Source organism: Rhinoraja longicauda, chromosome 24 (assembly GCF_053455715.1).
Source record: "Rhinoraja longicauda isolate Sanriku21f chromosome 24, sRhiLon1.1, whole genome shotgun sequence".
Taxonomy (NCBI): domain Eukaryota; kingdom Metazoa; phylum Chordata; class Chondrichthyes; order Rajiformes; family Arhynchobatidae; genus Rhinoraja; species Rhinoraja longicauda.
Window position 1 is genome coordinate 9440691 of NC_135976.1, and position 19804 is coordinate 9460494.

The 19804-nt window shown below is 41.9% G+C and overlaps 1 protein-coding gene across 2 annotated transcripts in view; it reads left to right on the forward strand.

Annotated features, from left to right (window-relative positions):
• The window catches only part of LOC144605413 (differentially expressed in FDCP 6 homolog), a 106355-nt gene that overhangs the window by 62290 nt on the left and 24261 nt on the right, over positions 1-19804 (forward strand). For both annotated transcript variants that reach the window (XM_078420634.1, XM_078420635.1), the window contains exons 4-6: positions 16227-16454; positions 17658-17804; positions 17927-18035. In XM_078420634.1, coding sequence (XP_078276760.1) covers positions 16227-16454; positions 17658-17804; positions 17927-18035 — 484 coding nt within the window. The remainder of the gene's footprint in view (positions 1-16226; positions 16455-17657; positions 17805-17926; positions 18036-19804) is intronic.

The window sequence follows — 19804 nt, forward strand, 5'->3', positions numbered from 1 at the left end:
CCTTAAACATATCCATTGACGGCCTCCAGAGCCTTCTGTGGCAATGAATTCCACATATTCACCTCCCTCTGACTAAAGAAATTCCTCCTCATCTTCATTCTAAAATTACGTCCTTTTATTCTGAGGTTATGTTACGCATGTAACATATTGTTCTTTGCCATACAAGTGTGGAATCACTAAATGCCTTTGTTTGGACCTTGAGTTCTTGGTTCTTGGTCCTCCAAAATATTCCGAATGGAATTTAAACTGGAGTGGCGGAGTATGGACAAGCAAGAAGGGCTTCTTGGAGAAGAAGAGCTACCTTAAATGTAGTTGCGTCTGGTTGAGTGACTATAGTAGGGTGAAGACTATTCCATGCTTTAATTGTGCGAGGGAAGAATGAATTGCTATACACATCTGTCTTGGTAGCTGGTATCTCGAATTGAATCGAATGCCCTCGTCTGCTCCTGGTAGGTTTGGGTTTGGTGTAGATGTGGTCATCTATGTCGAGCTGACCATTTAACATTCAACATTTTGTAAAAACAGGTCAAACAGGCTTTACGTCTGTCTTGGAGCGGGTTCCACCCCAATGAATTTAGAAGTTTGGTAATACTTGCTTCTCTCTCATGGGTATTTGTAACAAATCGGGCTGCCTGTCTTTGGACACGTTCGATGGAAGAAATGTTTCTATCTGTGTATGGATCCCATGCTGCAACTGTGTAGTCCAAATGTGGTCTAACAAGGGTGAAGTATAACTTCTCCTTGATAGAAGATGAACAATGATAAAAGTTGCATCTCAGAAAATGTAAGGCCACCTGTTGCTTTCATCATTGCGTGATGAGTCTGACCATTCAGTAATATTTATTTAAACACAAAATGCTGGAGTAAGTCAGCAGGACAGGCAGTTACTAAGTTACTCCAGCATTTTGTGTCTACCTTCGGTGTAAACCAGCATCTGCAATTCCTTCGTACAAATATTTATTTAAAGACTATTTTGTAATAAGGCAGTAATTTCCAAACTCCAGTTGTATTTCATTTGACTTCAGTACAAACATCTGCAATAGCCTTCCTGTAAAACTGTTGGGGTTGTCACCACTTTCATTCAGGCTTGCTAATGAATCTCTGTCAGACTATTACAAGCACTCTTGTCTTTTCAACCCAACGACTTGTCATTCCCCTTTGTCACCCCAATATCTCGCCAGTGTGATGTAGGATCTGGTCATTTGGAATTGAGACTTCTTATTTCATTGTGAATCTGACAAACTAACTTAAAATAAACTTCCCATTACTTCCTCTCTGCTAAACCATTTGCTGACACACCACACTAAATGGCATTCAGTCATATTCTTGGAAAAAATGTTCTGCAATTTGCTTGGGCTGTATTTGTATTTACTCCTCACTAGTTACTTCAGTTATGGCAAAACTAAGTTTATGTTCTGTTTTCAACTTCACCTGCATGTGCAACCCATTCCCGACACCCCACAATCAATGATCAAATTCACTCATGAACAGCTGTTTTAAATGGGCTACTGACCATGTGAATAATATGTCTAAAGTAGTGTCTGAGCTAAACGGTTGTGTATCCATGTTCCCCAGAGATGCTGCCTGACCTGCTGAGTTCCTCCAGCATTTTGTGACTTTATTTGAATAATATTGATTGTTCTCATGTTTTGGTTTCCTATATCATAGGGTAGTAGATAAATAAAATATATACAGATCTGGTGAACAATATTAAGCATCTTACTTGTCCATCACTTTAGAATTAACTTGATGCCAACTGAAGAATTTGAACAGTGCCCTTCTACTGTGATGACAAAGAACAGAAATGTTTTAATTGCCTTAAACTATACATGGATTTTAATGGATATTCAGAGGGGAATTAGAGATGGGGGTTTCAGCCATAATGTTATGTACTCAAAGGTACTAAAAGAGGCATATTTGGGCATGGCTACTTTACAGGTATATACATGCTTGTAAGAAAATGCTTATTATTTTTAATAAACAATAAATAAAATGGCTGATATTTCACATGTTCAGGCAATTATGTATGAGCAATCAAACAATGGTAAATATATATTGCCACAGAAATTGCCCCATATAAACATTTACTGACAGCTACTGAATCTGTGCTCATCTGGAACTTAACTTTGGGTGGAATATCAAATTGATTTTATATCGACCACAAATTAGCTTGGCTTATTCAACAACTTAATAATCTACATTTTAGACAAAGAATCCACAACTGTTTATTTTCTAATCTGAAACTTAAGTTAGTGTATCACTTGTTTCAAACGTCACAGTGTCAGTTACTTAATGTGTTGCTGTGAAATAAAGGCTGAAGAATGCCTAATTAAATCATTCTTCAATTGCAGAAGAGATGGAGCTTAATGGTTAATTTACAAGACTTGTACAGCAAACAAGATTCTTCTTGTCATATACCACTTTTTGGCAGTTCATTTAAAATGCCTCCTGTAGAATAGAATTATTTACTTTAAGTAAAATTCGTAATTTATACATATTTGTGGTTTCCTGTACTGCTTGAGAAAATGATTACCATCCTCCATAGTTTCGGATGGGAAAAACAACAGAACATAGCTACCAAGTATTCATCTCCTAAGCCTTGCACAAAATCAGCCTGGACGATCTCATCGCTAATTCATCTCTGAATGCTAATTCTTTCTCAATATATTTATTCTACTGCCATTCCTCTACAAAAGCAGTGTACTTCAGGAACGTCTGTTGATTCTGTTCTGAAATGATGGACAGTGTACATGTTTGACGTGAAATAAAAACCTCTGTGTCTTTCTTATCATCCTCTGCTGATATTGCCGACCGAGTTTGGATTGTGCAACAATGTTTGTGCTGGGTGGCTCCCATTGCTTCCCCCATGTGATCATTAACAATGTGGTGAACCTAGCTAGAAATTGAATGCTGGCAGGCCATTACAATCTGTGATGTGAAAAGGCATTGTGATCTAATCTTATTAATCTTAGCGGGTAGTCCATAGAGCTCAGAGGGCCATCGGAACACAGCTACCAGACTTGGAGGGCATCTACAACACACGATGCCTCAGAAAAGCCACCAGCATCCACAAAGACTCTTCACACCCCTGCAACAGTCTGTTCGAACTCCTTCCATCGGGCAGACGATACAAGGCCTTCTATGCCCGCACCTCCAGACTCAGGAACAGCTTCATCCCCAGGGCCATAGCTGCTATGAACCGGTCCTGCTGAGCCGGATGGCCACAACGCATAGATCAACTTGCACTTTACCCTGTCCAAAACTGTTACAACTGTTCGTTTCGTTGGGTTGCTGCTGTCTAAATTACCTAAATTAGTGCATCGTATGGGAGGCGCATTCCCAATCTCGTTGTACCCCTGGGTACAATGACAATAAAGATATATTGTATTGTATTGTATTGTATTGTATTATTAGATCTTATTATGTTATTAGGGGCAGCACAGTTTTTTTTTAACCAGGGGCTAGAGATGCCAGACATCAGGGTAAACACATGTCCTTTTGCTATGATGAACACTTAAATGTTAGGTCTGGGCAGAGTTAACTGGGTTGAGGAACTTCATTCCTCCTTGTTATACATAATGAATTTCACCTCCACATTTCTGTTGTGAAAGGCAATCCATTGTTGCATCACACACACCAGAAGGTGCCGATCACAATCCATGGTGAGTGGTGAATTAACAGATATCAGCTGAGTTGCTTGTGAAAGCAAAACAATTGTGGACTGATTCTCACATTCTAATAAAAACCCATGAATTCCCAGCTACCAGACAAGGTCCCACAATGAAAGTTAAAATGGCCCGACCCTGAAATTATAGGAACAGAGTACCCAGTGAAGGCCCTCAATTCAGATGTGTCTCCAAAAACATCTGATGGCGTTTACGCTGTTCTGTATACTTTACTTCAGCATGGAAATAGGGCCTTTGGCTTAAACTCTCCAGTCAAAAGTTTAATATAGTGGTAATTGTTTAATAGAATATCAAATAAAGATGTTAAGTAGAGCCGCTGCCTCACAGCACTGGAGAGCTGGGTTCAATCCTGGCTCGGGTGCTGTCTGTGTGGAGTGTGCATGTTCTTCCAGTGTCGCGTGGGTTTCCTCTCGGTGCTCCGGAGGTTAATTGGCTGCTGTAAAATTGGCCCTAATGTGCAGCGGAGTAGTAGAATCAGGCGGAGTTGATGTGATTGGTGTAAACAGGTGTCAGCATCGCTTGGTGGGCCTGTTTCCATGCTGTATTTCTCAATGTTTATGAGAAACATTGCGATTACAACACATTTACTTTGAAAGTTGAAAAATATAAGTACCAAGTATTTGAATGTTTATTTCTAAAATGAGCCCTGGCCTGGAATGAAGTGCCAAGTGATGCCACAACTCTGTGTGGCATCTGAGCCAGCGATATATTTATTTGAAAAAAAACACTCCGTGGAAGCTGGGGAAGTTTTAAGCAGCTGATGTGTTAGGCTGGGGCAGTTACTCTGAAACCGCACTTCCTGTAGCATTTCAGGCATTTCCTTTGCTACTGAGCAACATTAAAAAATTTCAGATTAGCTCTCAGTGTTTAATAATGCGCATGCACACGACGTAAGCTTTAAAATGACAGGAACCAATGTTGTCTTCAGAAACCATTTTGCTTTGTTCTCTTTTAAAAAGAAGCAAAATAAATTAACATTGGGTTTCTTGTATTCACTCTTAGAAACACGTTATTCAAATGCATAGAAATTAATAATACATTTTATGATTTGTTATTTAATATATTTTTGTTGATATAATAAATAGCCCAAATGCATGCAATGAGCATGGAGGACAGTGAACTGAATTGTCATTTGTATTAGGAAAAAATGGTAACATTAGTTTGATCAATGTATTTATTATTCCACGGATTGATAGATCTGAGCACTTTTGAAAGAGACATCCAGATTTGATTTAAAAAATGAAACATTTAATTGACCTCCTACCCACCTCTTCATTGTGGTTTCCATGATCATCGGTTATAACTTTAGCCAAGAGTCTTTAAAAGACATTTGGACAGCTACATGGGGAAAGGAAAAAGTTAGAGGATATGGTAAACGGATGGGGCTATTTGGTCGGTTGGGAAAGTTGGGATGAAGGACCTGTTTCCCTGCTGTATCTCCCTCGGTTCCTTTCCTTCTGGTGCAGGGCAAGTATCCTGGAGATTTACAGCTTTTATTGGCACCCATTGCTCATTATAGCAGTTCTGTCATTCCCTAGTACCAGAACGATATTCATATATTTTAGAAGATACAAAATACTGGAGTAACTCAGCGGGTCAGGCAGCATCTCTGGAGAGAAGGAATGGGTGACATTTTGGGTCGAGACACTTTTTCAGACTGATGTCAGGGGAAGAGGCAGGACAAAGATAGGAAGACTAGTGGGAGAACTGGGAAGGGGGAGGGGAAAGAGTGGGACAGAGGAACTATCTGAAGTTAGAGAAGTCAATGTTCATACCGCTGGGGTGTAAACTGCCCAAGCAAAATATGAGATGCTGTTCCTCCAATTTGCGCTGGATATTTTAGAGTTATTGGGCAAGGCCTCCACATTCCACCACTCTCCAAGATGCCAGCAATGTTTTGCATTCATCATATGTTATTGGCCCAATCCATTATTTTGGTATGAATATTTTCAGACAGACTCTAGTATCCTAACAAGAAGGAAAGGTTATCTGGTTTACTAAATAGTTACAAATGCCAAAGTAGATTTATTTGTTGATTTCCAGTTTCCCTCATCACTGTCAAAATACTGAGGTTCAAGGTACCACAATGTCCGTGTTTCCAATTGAGCCCTCAATTTACAGTCAGATTATTTAATACAAGGAGAGATTTTACATAACTCCATTACGTTGTATGATTCATACATTCCCATAAAAATTATGACATTGTCCTCAGATTTCCAAATTGGAATGCAGAACAACTGACGTTGTTAGCTACACTGATCTTTGCCTGGTGGACTTTTCATAAAAAACAGGGTATGAACATACTCTTGGTGTTCCAGCAGCACTATTGTGGTCAATTAGCATTGCCTGCCATGAGTCATTGGAGGGATTAAGTAGGTCAGAGGAGTGCAGCTAAAATTGGTAAGAACAATTGTATTCCCTTTTTGGTGTATTCGGTTCAAAGGCAGTTTGTGTCTTAGTCAGCATAAAGCCAACTAGATCCTTACTATCTTCAGAAATCCATGTACATCTGGAACCATGGGTTTCATTTTTCCATTGGGGGGAGGGGGTGATGTAGAGTGCCTGGTGGAATGCACCACATTTTTATTTATGTGTTGTGTCTGCAGTTTAAAAAAATGGAAGCTAGATTTCTTCCGGAATCTCCTCCAGCATTTTGTTTTTTTGTAAACCAGCATCTGCAGTTCTCTGTGACAATACAGACGTGCTGAGCTTTCAAAGTGCTCTTGGAACATTATTCTAAAATATTGAGTTATCATGTATTGTCTCAAATAAAAACAGACCTGAATGTTTAGCTGGACAGTTAGTATCCACCAAGATGGAAGAAGAGATTATATTTTGAGTTCTGCCTCTTCTTTAAACGGAAAGGATTTTACAAGAAGGGTAATGAAAGGTGAACAAGAAAAAAAAGGACAAATAAAAATGTGCGTGGGAACAAACGCATTCTGCCCAATTCACCTTGGCAGTGAAAACAAATTGGTCAAACTGCTCATTCAGTATTAAAATCTCCATTACTCCAGCACGCAGTCTAGGCTGATGGCTTAAATCTTGAGGAAGTGCTGCCCTCTCTGGATATTTTGGATGAGATGTCCATCAGTCTGTTGCTCTCTAAGTGCATGTAAAAGATCCTATGTTGTACTTTGCAGTTCAATTTCCGATCAATATCATTCAAAGTAGAACAGTCGATTTAACATTGCTGTTTGCGGGTTTTTGCTGTACCACGCAAATTTTGCTATGCAAAAGTATTTAAATGGTAATATAAAGAGATTTGGAATGGCCTGAGGTTGCAAAAACAGCTAAATAAATGTAACGTTAAAAAACAGAAAATGCCCAAATTGCTTAGCACATTGCAATATAAAAGCCTATGCACAATGGTCACAGCTAGTGTTTACACATCTACTGATGAAATTGCCACAATTACTATATTATAAAATATAAGCAGAAAAGGCTGGAAACACCCAGCAGGTCGGGAGTTCTTTTTCAGTCAGAGAGTGGTGAAGGTGTGGAATTCTCTGCCTCAGAAGGCAGTGGAGGCCAGTTCGTTGGATGCTTTCAAGAGAGAGCTGGATAGAGCTCTTAAGGATAGCGGAGTGAGGGGGTATGGGGAGAAGGCAGGAACGGGGTACTGATTGAGAGTGATCAGCCATGATCGCATTGAATGGCGGTGCTGGCTCGAAGGGCTGAATGGCCTTCTCCTGCACCGATTGTCTATTGTCGGATTGGTCAATCATCGCTCATCAGGGACTGAGCATTTGAAGAATTTTCAGCTTTTTCAGCATTTGCACTTTTGGTTCTTAATTCCTGTTGCTAGTTTTTCTGCTCTTGCTCTTAAAGGCAAGAGCAGTACATTGATGGACTGTCATTTTCTGCAAAAATGAAACTTTCCAATGTAATGGTTCTTCTACAGTAGCTTTGCACCAATACTGTCTTCTGCTGTAAAGTGCTGTATTTTTATTCCTTTTCTTCTCTTCCCTTTAAGATATTGCTGTAACCTCATAAGACTAGCTGATTGATCTATTTATTCACAAATTGCTGGAGTAACTCAGCAGGTCAGGCAGCATATCTGCAGTTATTTTCTTATACTAGCTGATTGATCTGATTTCCCACCTTCATACACATAAGCTTATGGGGAGCATATTTCATGTTTGTAACTTGCGTTATTGCCTCACCAACAAGCTCCAAGACCTTGCTTGGCTGGCTGTGAGAGAGGCCACCATATCAATATCAATATCAATAGTCAATAGTCGTTTATTTGTTACATACACATAAATGTGTAGTAAAATGAAACATTACCCGCAGTTGAACAATAAGACCAATAAGATTAATCAATAAAAATGCAATAACACATACAATCACAACTAACACCAAACAAAAAGAAACATCCATCACAGTGAGTCTCCTCCAGTCCCTCCTCACTGTGATGGAAGGCCAGAATGTCTTTTTCTCTTCCCTGCCGTCTTGTCCCGCGGTCAGGCTGTTGGAGTTGCCACGTCGGGGCGGTTGGGGCTCCCGATATTGAAGCCCCCGCTGGGCGGTGAAAAAAAATCCCGCGGCCTATTTCAGGCCGCGCCGGATGGTGAAAGGTCCGTGGCGGGCCGACCCAAGCCCCGCGATTCGGGGCGGGCGGACACGTTGCCTCTGCCGCTGCCGGAGCTCCCGATGTCGGCCCCCATCCAGGGGCCTGCGGGCTTCCGACGTCCACGCGGCCCGCGCCGGAGCCTCCGGAGACGAGTCGCAACCGTTCCCGCAGCATTCGCAGGCAGCCAGCGCCGCAGGTGGTGAGTCCGGACCGCGGGCTCTGCGAACCAGGGACCCAGGTGGTCCCAGGTGCATGGCCGGTGGTAGGCCGCAACGGGAACGGAGACACGATACAGAACAAAGGTCGCGTCTCCGTTCTGGAGAGAGAATGTTACAGTTACAGTTCCCGTTCCCTCCCACCCCCCCCCCAAAACATAACATACAACACTACATCATATTAACACTACAATTGAGACAAAAACACAAAAGACAGACGGACTGCAGGCAAGCCGCAGCTGCGACGGCTCCTTCCTGCATGGTCCCAATGCATGTTGTCCACAAGGTGGATGCGACGAAGATGAGACAATTGTTCACCACTTTGTGGACCAGGTGTTTGCAAAGAATGTCTAGAGAATAATGCAAAGGCCTTGTTGAGGTTCATTCCCAGCAGTCGCATAACAGAGAACTCTCAAGCTGTTCACAGGGCCACACATACCATGATAAACATCAAGTGCTGCTGGAAGATCATTGATCACTGGATGAAAGCCTCACTTTGTTGTGCTTAAACCTGTTGGTCTTCCAGTACAATGAAATATACTCATTGCCAGAGTACTGCCTGGATTAGAGGATATTACCTATAAAGAGAGACTAGACAAACTAGAAAACAATCCAAGTTTGTTTAAAGGTTTTTAGATAGGCACATGGATACGTTGGAAATGGAGGGGTAGATGAGATTAGTTTAGCATCATGATCAACACAAACATTATGGGACTAAGAGCCAATGCTGTACTTTCCTGTGTTCTAAATGTTGCCGCTTATGATATTCTAGGCTGCAGATTTGCTACGGGAATATTAAATCCTTGGTGTAGAAACATAGAAAATAGGTGCAGGAGTAGGCCATTCGGCCCTTCGAGCCTGCACCTCCATTCAATATGATCATGGCTGATCATCCAGCTCAGTAGCCTGTACCTGCCTTCTCTCCATACCCCCTGATCCCTTTAGCAAAAAGGGCCACATCTAACTCCCTCTTAAATATAGCCAATGAACTGGCCTCAACTACCTTCTGTGGCAGAGAATTCCACAGACTCACCATTCTCTGTGTGAAGAAATGTTTTCTCATCTCGGTCCTAAAAGACTTCCCCCTTATCCTTAAGCTGTGACCCCTGGTTCTGGACTCCCCCAACATCGGGAACAATCTTCCCGCATCTAGCCTCTCCAACCCCTTAAGAATTTTATATGTTTCTATAAGTTCCCCCCTCAGTCTTCTAAATTCCAGCGAGTACAAGCCCAGTCTATCCAGTCTTTCCTCATATGAAAGTCCCGCCATCCCAGGGATCAATCTGGTGAACCTTCTTTGTACTCCCTCTAAGGCAAGAACGTCTTTCCGCAGATTAGGAGACCAAAACTGCACACAATACTCCAGGCACGGTCTCACCAAGGCCCTGTACAACTGCAGCAGAACCTCCCTGCTCCTAAACTCAAATCCTCTTGCTATGAATGCCAACATACCATTCGCTTTCTTCACTGCCTGCTGCACCTGCATGCTTGCTTTCAATGACTGGTGCACCATGACACCCAGGTCACGTTGCATCTCCCCTTCTCCCAATCGGTCACCATTCAGGTAATACTCTGCTTTCCTGTTCTTGCCGCCAAAGTGGATAACCTCACATTTATCCACATTATATTGCATCTGCCATGCATTTGCCCACTCGCCTAATCTATCCAAGTCACTCTGCAACCTCCTAGCATCCTCCTCGTAGCTAACACTGCCACCCAGCTTCGTGTCATCCGCAAACTTAGAGATGTTGCATTCAATTCCCTCGTCCAAATCATTAATATACACTGTAAATAACTGGGGTCCCAGCACTGAGCCTTGCGGTACCCCACTAGTCACTGCCTGCCATTCCTACTCTTTGCTTCCTGTCCGCCAACCAATTTTCTATCCACCTCAACACTGAACCCTCAATACCGTGTGCTTTAAGTTTGTACACCAATCTCCTATGTGGGACCTTGTCGAAGGCCTTCTGAAAGTCCAGATATAACACATCGACTGGTTCTCCCTTATCCACTCTACTAGTTACATCCTCGAAAAATTCTATAAGATTCGTCAGACATGATTTGCCTTTGGTAAATCCATGCTGACTTTGTCCGATGATTTCACCACTTTCTAAATGTGATGCTATCACATCTTTAATAACTGACTCTAGCATTTTCCCCACTACCGATGTTAGGCTAACTGGTCTATAATTCCCCGTTTTCTCTCTCCCCCCCTTTTAAAAAAGTGGGGTTACATTAGCTACCCTCCAGTCCTCAGGAACTACTCCAGAATCTAAACAGTTTTGAAAAATTATCACTAATGCATCCACTATTTCTGAGGCTACTTCCTTAAGCACTCTGGGATGCAGCCTATCTGGCCCTGGGGATTTATCTGCCTTTAATCCATTTAATTTACCTAACATCACTTCCCGACTAACCTGGATTTCCCTCAGTTCCTCCATCTCATTAGACCCCCGGTCCCCTGCTATTTCCGGCAGACGGTTTATGTCTTCCTTAGTGAAGACAGAACCAACGTATTTGTTCAATTGGTCTGCCATCTCCTTGTTCCCTATGATCAATTCACCTGTTTCCGACTGCAAGGGACCTACATTTGTCTTAACTAATCTTTTTCTCTTGACATATCTATAAAAGCTTTTGCAGTCAGTTTTTATGTTCCTTGCCAGTTTTCCCTCATAATCTATTTTCCCTTTCCTAATTAAGCCCTTTGTCCTCCTCTGCTGGACTCTGAATTTCTCCCAGTCCTCTGGTATGCTACTTTTTCTGGCTAATCTGTATGCTTCATCTTTTGTTTTAATACTATCCTTGATTTCCCTTGTTAGCCACGGATGCACTACCTTTCCTGGTTTGTTCTTTTGCCAAACTGGGATGAACACTTGTTGTAGTTCATCCAAGCGACCTTTAAATGCCTTCCATTGCATGTCCACCGTCAACCCTTTCAGCATCAATCGCCAGTCTATCTTGGACAATTCACGCCTCATACCCTCAAAGTTACCTTTCTTTAAGTTCAGAACACTTGTTTCTGTATTGACTTTGTCACTCTCCATCCTAATGAAGAACTCTACCATATTATGATCACTCTTGCCCAAGGGGCCTCGCACAACAAGACTGCTAACTAACCCTTCCTCATTACTCAATACCCAGTCTAGAATGGCCTGTTCTCTCGTTGGTTCCTCGACATGTTGGTTTAGAAAACCATCTCTCAAACATTCCAAGAAATCCTTTTCCTCAGCACCCCTGAGAGTTTGGTTCACCCAATCTATATGTAGATTGAAGTCACCCATTATAACTGCTGCACCTTTAGTGCATGCATTTCTAATTTCCTGCTTGATGCCATCCCCAACCTCACTACTGCTGTTAGGTGGCCTGTACACAACTCCCACTAGCGTTTTCTGCCCCTTAGTGTTTCGTAGCTCTACCCATATCGATTCCACTTCCTCCAAGCTAATGTCCTTCCTTTCCACTGCTTTAATCTCCTCTCTAACCAGTAACGCTAACCCACCTCCTTTTCCTTTCTGTCTATCCCGCCTGAATATAGAATATCCCTGGATGTTGAGCTCCCAGCCTTGGTCACCCTGGAGCCATGTCTCCGTAATCCCAACTATATCATAATCATTAATAACTATCTCCACATTTAATTCATCCACCTTATTACGTATACTCCTTGCATTGAGACACAAAGCCTTCAGGCTTGTTTTTACAACTCTCTTATCCCTTATACAATTATGTTGAAAAGTGGCCCTTTTTGATTTTTGCCCTGGATTTGTCTGCCTGCCACTTTTACTTTTCACCTTGCTACCTGTTGCTTCTACCCTCATTTTACACCCCTCTGTCTCTCTGCTCCTGCTCCCATCCCCCTGCCACATTAGTTTAAATCCTCCCAGACAGCACTAGCAAACACTCCCCCTAGGACATTGGTTCCATTCCAGCTCAGGTGCAGACCGTCCTGTTTGTACTGGTCCCACCTCTCCCAGAACTGGTTCCAATGTCCTAAAAATTTGAATCCCTCCCCCTTGCACCATTTTTCAAGCCACGTATTCATCTGAAATATCCTCCGATTCCTACTCTGACTAGCACGTGGCACTGGTAGTAATCCAGAGATTATTACCTTTGAGGTCCTACTTTTAAGTTTATCTCCTAGCTCTCTAAATTCACCTTGTAGGACCTCATCCCGTTTTTTACCTAAATCGTTGGTGCCAACGTGCACCACGACAACTGGCTGCTCACCCTCCCCCTCCAGAATGTCCTGCAGCCGCTCAGAGATATCCCTGACCGGAATGGCGGGACTGTCGTATGTTGAAAGGCTGGAGCGATTGGGCTTGTATACACTGGAATTTAGAAGGATGAGGGGGGATCTTATTGAAACATATAAGATAATTAGGGGATTGGACACATTAGAGGCAGGAAACATGTTCCCAATGTTGGGGGAGTCCAGAACAAGGGGCCACAGTTTAAGAATAAGGGGTAGGCCATTTAGAACGGAGATGAGGAAGAACTTTTTCAGTCAGAGAGTGGTGAAGGTGTGGAATTCTCTGCCTCAGAAGGCAGTGGAGGCCAGTTCGTTGGATGCTTTCAAGAGAGAGCTGGATAGAGCTCTTAAGGATAGCGGAGTGAGGGGGTATGGGGAGAAGGCAGGAACGGGGTACTGATTGAGAGTGATCAGCCATGATCGCATTGAATGGCGGTGCTGGCTCGAAGGGCTGAATGGCCTACTCCTGCACCTATTGTCTATTGTCTATTGTCTATTGTCTATTGACCCTTGCACCAGGGAGGCAACATACCATCCTGGAGTCTCGTTTGCGGCCGCAGAAACGCATATCTATTCCCCTTACAATTGAATCCCCTATCACTATAGCCCTTCCACTCTTTTTCCTCCCCTCTTTTGCCGCAGAGCCACCCACGGTGCCATGAACTTGGCTGCTGCTGCCTTCCCCTGATGAGCCATCTCCCCCAACAGTATCCAAAATGGCATATCTGTTTAGGAGGGAGATGACCGCAGGGGACTCCTGCACTACCTGCCTACTGCTACGCTGGCTAGTGGCCACCCGTTTCCTTTCTGTCCGCCACAAAGGCTTTGTGGGGGAGGACTGTCATCTAAGGTCCTGCCACCACTAGACAGTGAGGGGTCAGATCTCGTGTAACAACCTCGTAATCACTTGAAGGGTGTATTGTTCTAAGAGGCTACACGAGTACTATTAGAGCCTTGTATCTAGATGGTATTAAGTTGATGACACAATGAATATATATGAATGGAGATTGGATGGCACTGTGAATATAGATTGAATAGGAGTATGAATGTAAAGAAAACTATGTACTGTTTTGTGTTTGTTGTATTCGTTTACTAGGAGTAAAATTTATTTTTGAATTAAAAATATTGTAGCTTGCCAACACTTGTTAATAAAATACCAGGTCTAACTTGGTGTGTTGTGTGGAAAAGATAGAATCATGAAGAGGGGTCCCAAGACTCTCACCTTGGCTTCCATCTTTCAGAAAGTGTAGGCATCACTGATCATGAGCTGATACTTAGCAACTGCTTGGTGTCTCTGAGTGATCTTCGACATCTGTCTGTAATACAAATGAAGCTCGCATTTTTGATTATTGATGAGGTTTTAAAAATTGCTTTAAAAAAAAAAATCAGATCTTACGATTGTATCACTAATTCTTGTCTGCCTTAATTTCAAGGTCTATCATCTCCCTTAGTTGTTTTTTGGTAATCAGGCTTTTTGTTCCTCCAAAATCTAGATGATCAAGAGAGTTAAGAGTGCTTTATTGTCATATGTCCCAGATAGAACAATGAAATTCTCACTTGCTGCAGCATAACAGAATTTGTAAAAACACACATATATTTTATATACACACACACAGGCATTGCCACTTTCATTTCACTGCACATCGGGTATGTGTATGTGACAAATAAACTTGACATGACTTGACTTGACTTTCAAAATTATGATTTTACTGTTCCCATGTTTCTGCCTTTGGTTCAGGCAGTTACTTTCTGCAAATGATCACAGCACCTTCAGTAACACACACACACACACACACACACACACACACACACACACACACACACACACACACACGCACGCACACACACACACACACACACACACACACACACAAAACAAACAACAGTAGTGCAATAATAACAATAAAAATCTATTGTAGTTCAGAGCTTATTTTAATAGCCTGATGGCTGTAGGGAACGAGCTGTTCCTGAACCTGGACATTACAGTTTTCAGGCTCCTGTACGTTCTTCCCGATGGCAGGAGTGAAATGAGTGTATGGCCGAGGTGGTGTGGTTCTCTGGTGATGCTGGCTGCCTTTTTGAGGCAGCGACTCTGGTAAATCCCTTTGATGGTGGGGAGGTCAGAGCCGGTGATGGACTGGGCAGTGTTCACAACATTTTACAGTCTTTTCCACTCCTGGACATTCAAGTTACCGAACCAGGCCATGATGCAACCTGTCAATATGCTCCAACCAATAACCAGTCAATACCAGATCAAATCTACATATTGCTATACATTTAGAAACCAGGAATTGCAGATGCTTGTTTACCAAGGAAAGACATAAAATACTAGATAAACTCAGCGGGTTAGGCAGCATCCCTGGAGAACATGGATGGGTGACGTTTCGGGTTGGGACCCTTGTTCAGAATGTAAATTGCTTTTCACCATCTCTTTCGCAAATTTGACCAATGTGCCTTGAACACTGATTTTCTTATTTTACTATATTTACTCAATCCAACTGGGAATTGGCTGAATAGAAAATTTATAAAACAAGTTACACTAAGCAGGATAGGAGGAGACTCATATAGTGCCATGTTATTGCTGATGGTCTACTATAACCAAGTGATGAGGGTAAAGTTTAACCCATGGCTGGAAGTGAAGAAATGCGAGTTAAACAAGGGAGACTTTAGAGGGAATTCACACGCCGGAAGGGGGATGTCAGAGTCACACGCAGTGTGCCAGGAATGGGCCCGGTACTCAGGCCACCTTCATACTGCTAGCTCTCCTCACTCCCACAACCGGAAGTACACTACATGGTGCCAGCTCACTGGCGGAAGTTGGAGGGGGGTGGGGGGGGGAGGAAGAGGATGGTGTCCAGTATTGCTGATGGTCTACTATAACCAAGCGAGGGGGGTAAAGTTTAACCCAAGGCTGGAAGTGAAGAAATGCGGGTTAAACAAGGAGAATTGAGAGGGGGGGGGGGTGGGCAGTACAGCGGGAGCCTCTGTCTGTCATGCTTTGTAGATGTCGGTAAATCCGCTTTGTAGATGTCGGTAAGTGGATGAGGGTTTACTGTAGTCCCTTTCTGTGCCATAATTGCAATGGAAAGATGGAGAATGGTAATTTACTCTCCTCTGTTCAAAATGCAATTTGAAGATGAAATTTGCTACTCCCTCAACGTGTAAAGCTGGTTTGGCTCACCTTTTTAATTCTAAATGCCCTATTTGTGAAATTTTCAAGGTGCATGTTGAAAGCCCTCTTTCCCTGAAATTTAATCCTGTTAAGTTAAAGTTTTTCCCAAAGTGGAATAAAAATAAATGAATAGTTCTGCATTCTGAGTCAGAATTATTTGGAGCACCAAAGCAAAGCTTTGATTATACATTCTGAAATTAGTGATTCTATGTTTTCTTTAGTCTTAATGCTGACCTAAACTTTATTTGAAAGTGTTAGATTTTTTTAAATCCTGGACAGTGAATTGAAATATTTCCAAACATATATCTGAATTCTATTATTCTTTTCGTAGGTGGAATATCTGCTGAAGAAGATCTGTACAGAAATGAGTGTGGAATGGAACATGGGAGAGTTGGATGAATTCTTCTCTCAGGAGAAATTCCAGGAGAATGGAATCACAGTCTGGGTGTTTCTGGAATGGGTGAACTCTGGCAGATTTACCAGGGGAATAGAAAGAGAAACACTCACTATGGCAGTGGAGGAAGTCTATCAAGAAATTATTGAGGATGTGCTTAAACAGGCATGTATTTTCAAGTAAACATTGGAATTATTTACTTTTATCGCAATTCTTCCCCACATTATGTTCTTCCTTGAGTCGAGTTGTAGAGTTTCCCGGGTGTGTGCGTGAGGTAGCTTATGTCTTTGAATACAGGTCTGTGCACAGTATGGGTAAAAGGTTAATTTATTGCAGCAATCTGGCTGGAAATTGATTCAACCCTTTGTAATTTTGTACTCCTGAACTGGGACATCGGAGAGCACATGGTTGGAGGCTAGTGGTAGGGTTGGTAGCTAGAGATTGGAGCTCATTGAGGGGGAATGAGATGGGGGTCAGAGGGTGGTTGCGAGATATCAAGCCTGGGTTGTGTGTTTGTACCAATGGAAGGGATTGAGGAATGGTATGGGTGGGACTGTGTTCTGAAAGCAGGTCATTCAGAAAGGTGGGTGTGGTTGCTGGATATATGATTGGGATAAGGGGTTGAATGAGTGCTTTGACTCCATCAGGAAATTTCTGGGCCAGGTATCAACTTCTCTTGATGGAAGCTGTCAGGAGTGGAAATCAGTTCAGTGGGCCTTGCTTTCAATGGTCAAAAGCTCATGAGTAGAAAGTTCTGCATCCAATTCTCGAGTGTGATAAGATTAATAATATAACCATAAATAAAATTTGATTTAAAGGAATTGAAGGAAATAGGGACTTCTATTGCTTTGAATAATATTGAAGCAGAAAATACTGGGAATATATTTATAAAAATTGTTGGTGATATGGGTGAGATTGTGTCTTATTTTTATTCTGCCCAGATGTAAATCTTTAGCTTGGAAAATGGTTTATTCTTTCTAATAAACTAGCCACATGCAACATAAATAGTCATAATAGATCAGTTTCATAAGTATTGTTTTTTTTAATGTTTATTTAAAAAAAAAATTTTTAAATTAATTACAGTGCATATAACAACAACAGTAAACCCCATCCCTCCCCTTCCCTACATAATCATGAAAACAAACAAAAACAAACAAATAAATAAATTTTAAAAAAACATAACTACAATGTGACAAAAAAGACAAAAGCACAAAAACATGAGTCAAGGTAATTTTCACAAGTCAAATATTTCAGTATTTTCACTGCTGGATTCAAAGAAAGTACAAAAGCATGTGGCATTGAGGGAATAGTTTTATTTTAAGAAGTATTGTTGATTTGCTTTGATTTTTGATTTGATTGTTACGCCAGGGTTACTTGTGGAAGAAGGGGCAATTGAGGCGAAATTGGACGGAGCGGTGGTTCATTCTCAAACCGAGCATCCTGTCCTACTATGTGAGTGAAGATCGGAAGGAAAGGAAAGGCAGTATCCCTTTGGACAGGAACTGCTGTGTCGAGGTAGACTCAATTAACCAACAATCTGATAAATATACCTGATAATATGTCTGATAATTTCATGTTTTGTGAAGTATGCCTAGATATTATCCTATTATAATAAACTTTTGCTTTCCACGTCTAAGGTTCTAACAGAACGAGATGGCAAAAGATGCATGTTCTGTGTAAAGACTCCATCAAGGACGTATGAGATGTGTGCGTCAGACACAAAACAGCGACAGGAATGGACAACAGGTAGGACAATGTGAAAGTGTGGGTGCACCTTGCTGTGCCAAAGCTAATCTTGTCTGTTCTTATTGAAGTCAAGTTTGAACTGTGGAAATGCTAGAAATTTGACAGTGACGACATTTGCACATCAAGTATTACCTGATAATAATTTGGAGTCTTGTACTAGAAGTACTGGCCTTCACTGGGTTACGAATGCCTGACCTATGGATACCCCTACATATGAAGGAATTTCCATAACATTATTACCATATAAAGAAATTGTTGTGTACTTTCTGACTTATGGACAACATTAAATTAGTATGGTCCATGAAAGCAGAACCCGTTTGTTACCCGAGGATGGCCTGTACACTCAGATTTGACGTTTCTGAGGTTATTTGGCTATGGTACTGTTTTTATTGCATGCTATTTTTCTCACAAAACATTTCAATATTGCTGTCAGCAGAATCGAAGAATCGTAGAAGAATTGTTGCCAGTGTCCTAAATCAGGAAGCAGCAAGAATTAATCAAGATTCTGCTTCTTCATTGCTTTTAACAAATGGGCCTGCTTGAATAATACACAGAGAACAAAGACAGCATAGAACAGTATAACATAGGAGCGAGCCCTTTGGTCCATGATGTCTATGCCAAACATCATGGCAAATTCAACTAATTCCTTTTAAACTAATTTGATATTCCTCCCTTTCCTGCATATCCATGTTCCTAATGAAAAGCCTCTTAAATGCCACTATCGTATCTGCCTCCATCAACTTCCCTGACAGTGTGTCCAGGCACCCAGCATCTCTGTGTAGAAAAAGAAAATAGCCCCGCACATCTCGTTTAAACTTTCCCCCTCTGACGTTAAACCAATGCCCTCTTTGACAATTCCACCCTGGGGAAAATGGTTCTTACTGTCTACTCTATCTGTGCCTCTCATATTTTTCTACATTTCTATCAGGTCTCCACTCAGCTTCTGATGCTCCAGAGAAAACAATCCGACTTCTCCTTGTAGCTAATAGCCTCTAATCCAGGCAGCTTTATGGTAAATCTCTTCTGCACCATCTCCAGAGCGTCCACATTCTTCCTGTAATGGGGCGACCAGAACTCTACACAATTCCCCAAATGCAGCTTAATCAAACTCCAATAAAGGTGTAACATGACTTCCTGACTCAATGCCCCAACCGATGAAGGCAAGCATACAATATGCCTTCTTTACCACTGTCTATTTGTGTTGCCACTTTTAGGTAGTTGTGCACTTGAACTGTAAGGGGAGAAGGCAGGAACGGGGTACTGGTTGTGAATGATCAGCCATGATCACATTGAATGGAGCTGCTGGCTCGAAGGGCCGAATGGCCTACTCCACCTATTGTCTATTGTAAGATCCCTCTGTACCTCAGTGCTGTTGAAGGTCTTGCCATTAACTACAGTATATTCGACCTCCCAAAGTGCAACACCTCCGACTTTCTCAGATTGAATTCTAGGCAACTCGTGGAATTTACCAGGCTAATTCAAGGTATAAGAGGTTGTCCCATCAAGAGACACAGGACAGCTTAGATTTGTGTTCTTTTGTGTTTAGAATAATCAGAGGTGACTTCAAAGGCTCCTAAACTAATCTATAGCTTGCTGCACCCTTTCACTGCCTTTCTCATAGCCCGACCAGTATTGATATCATCTGCAAACTTATTAACCAACCCAACACATTTATGTTCAAGTTATTTACATATATCCCAAACAACAGAGGTCCCAGCATTGATCCCTGTGGAACACCTCTGAACATTGATCTCCAGCCAGAATAACAT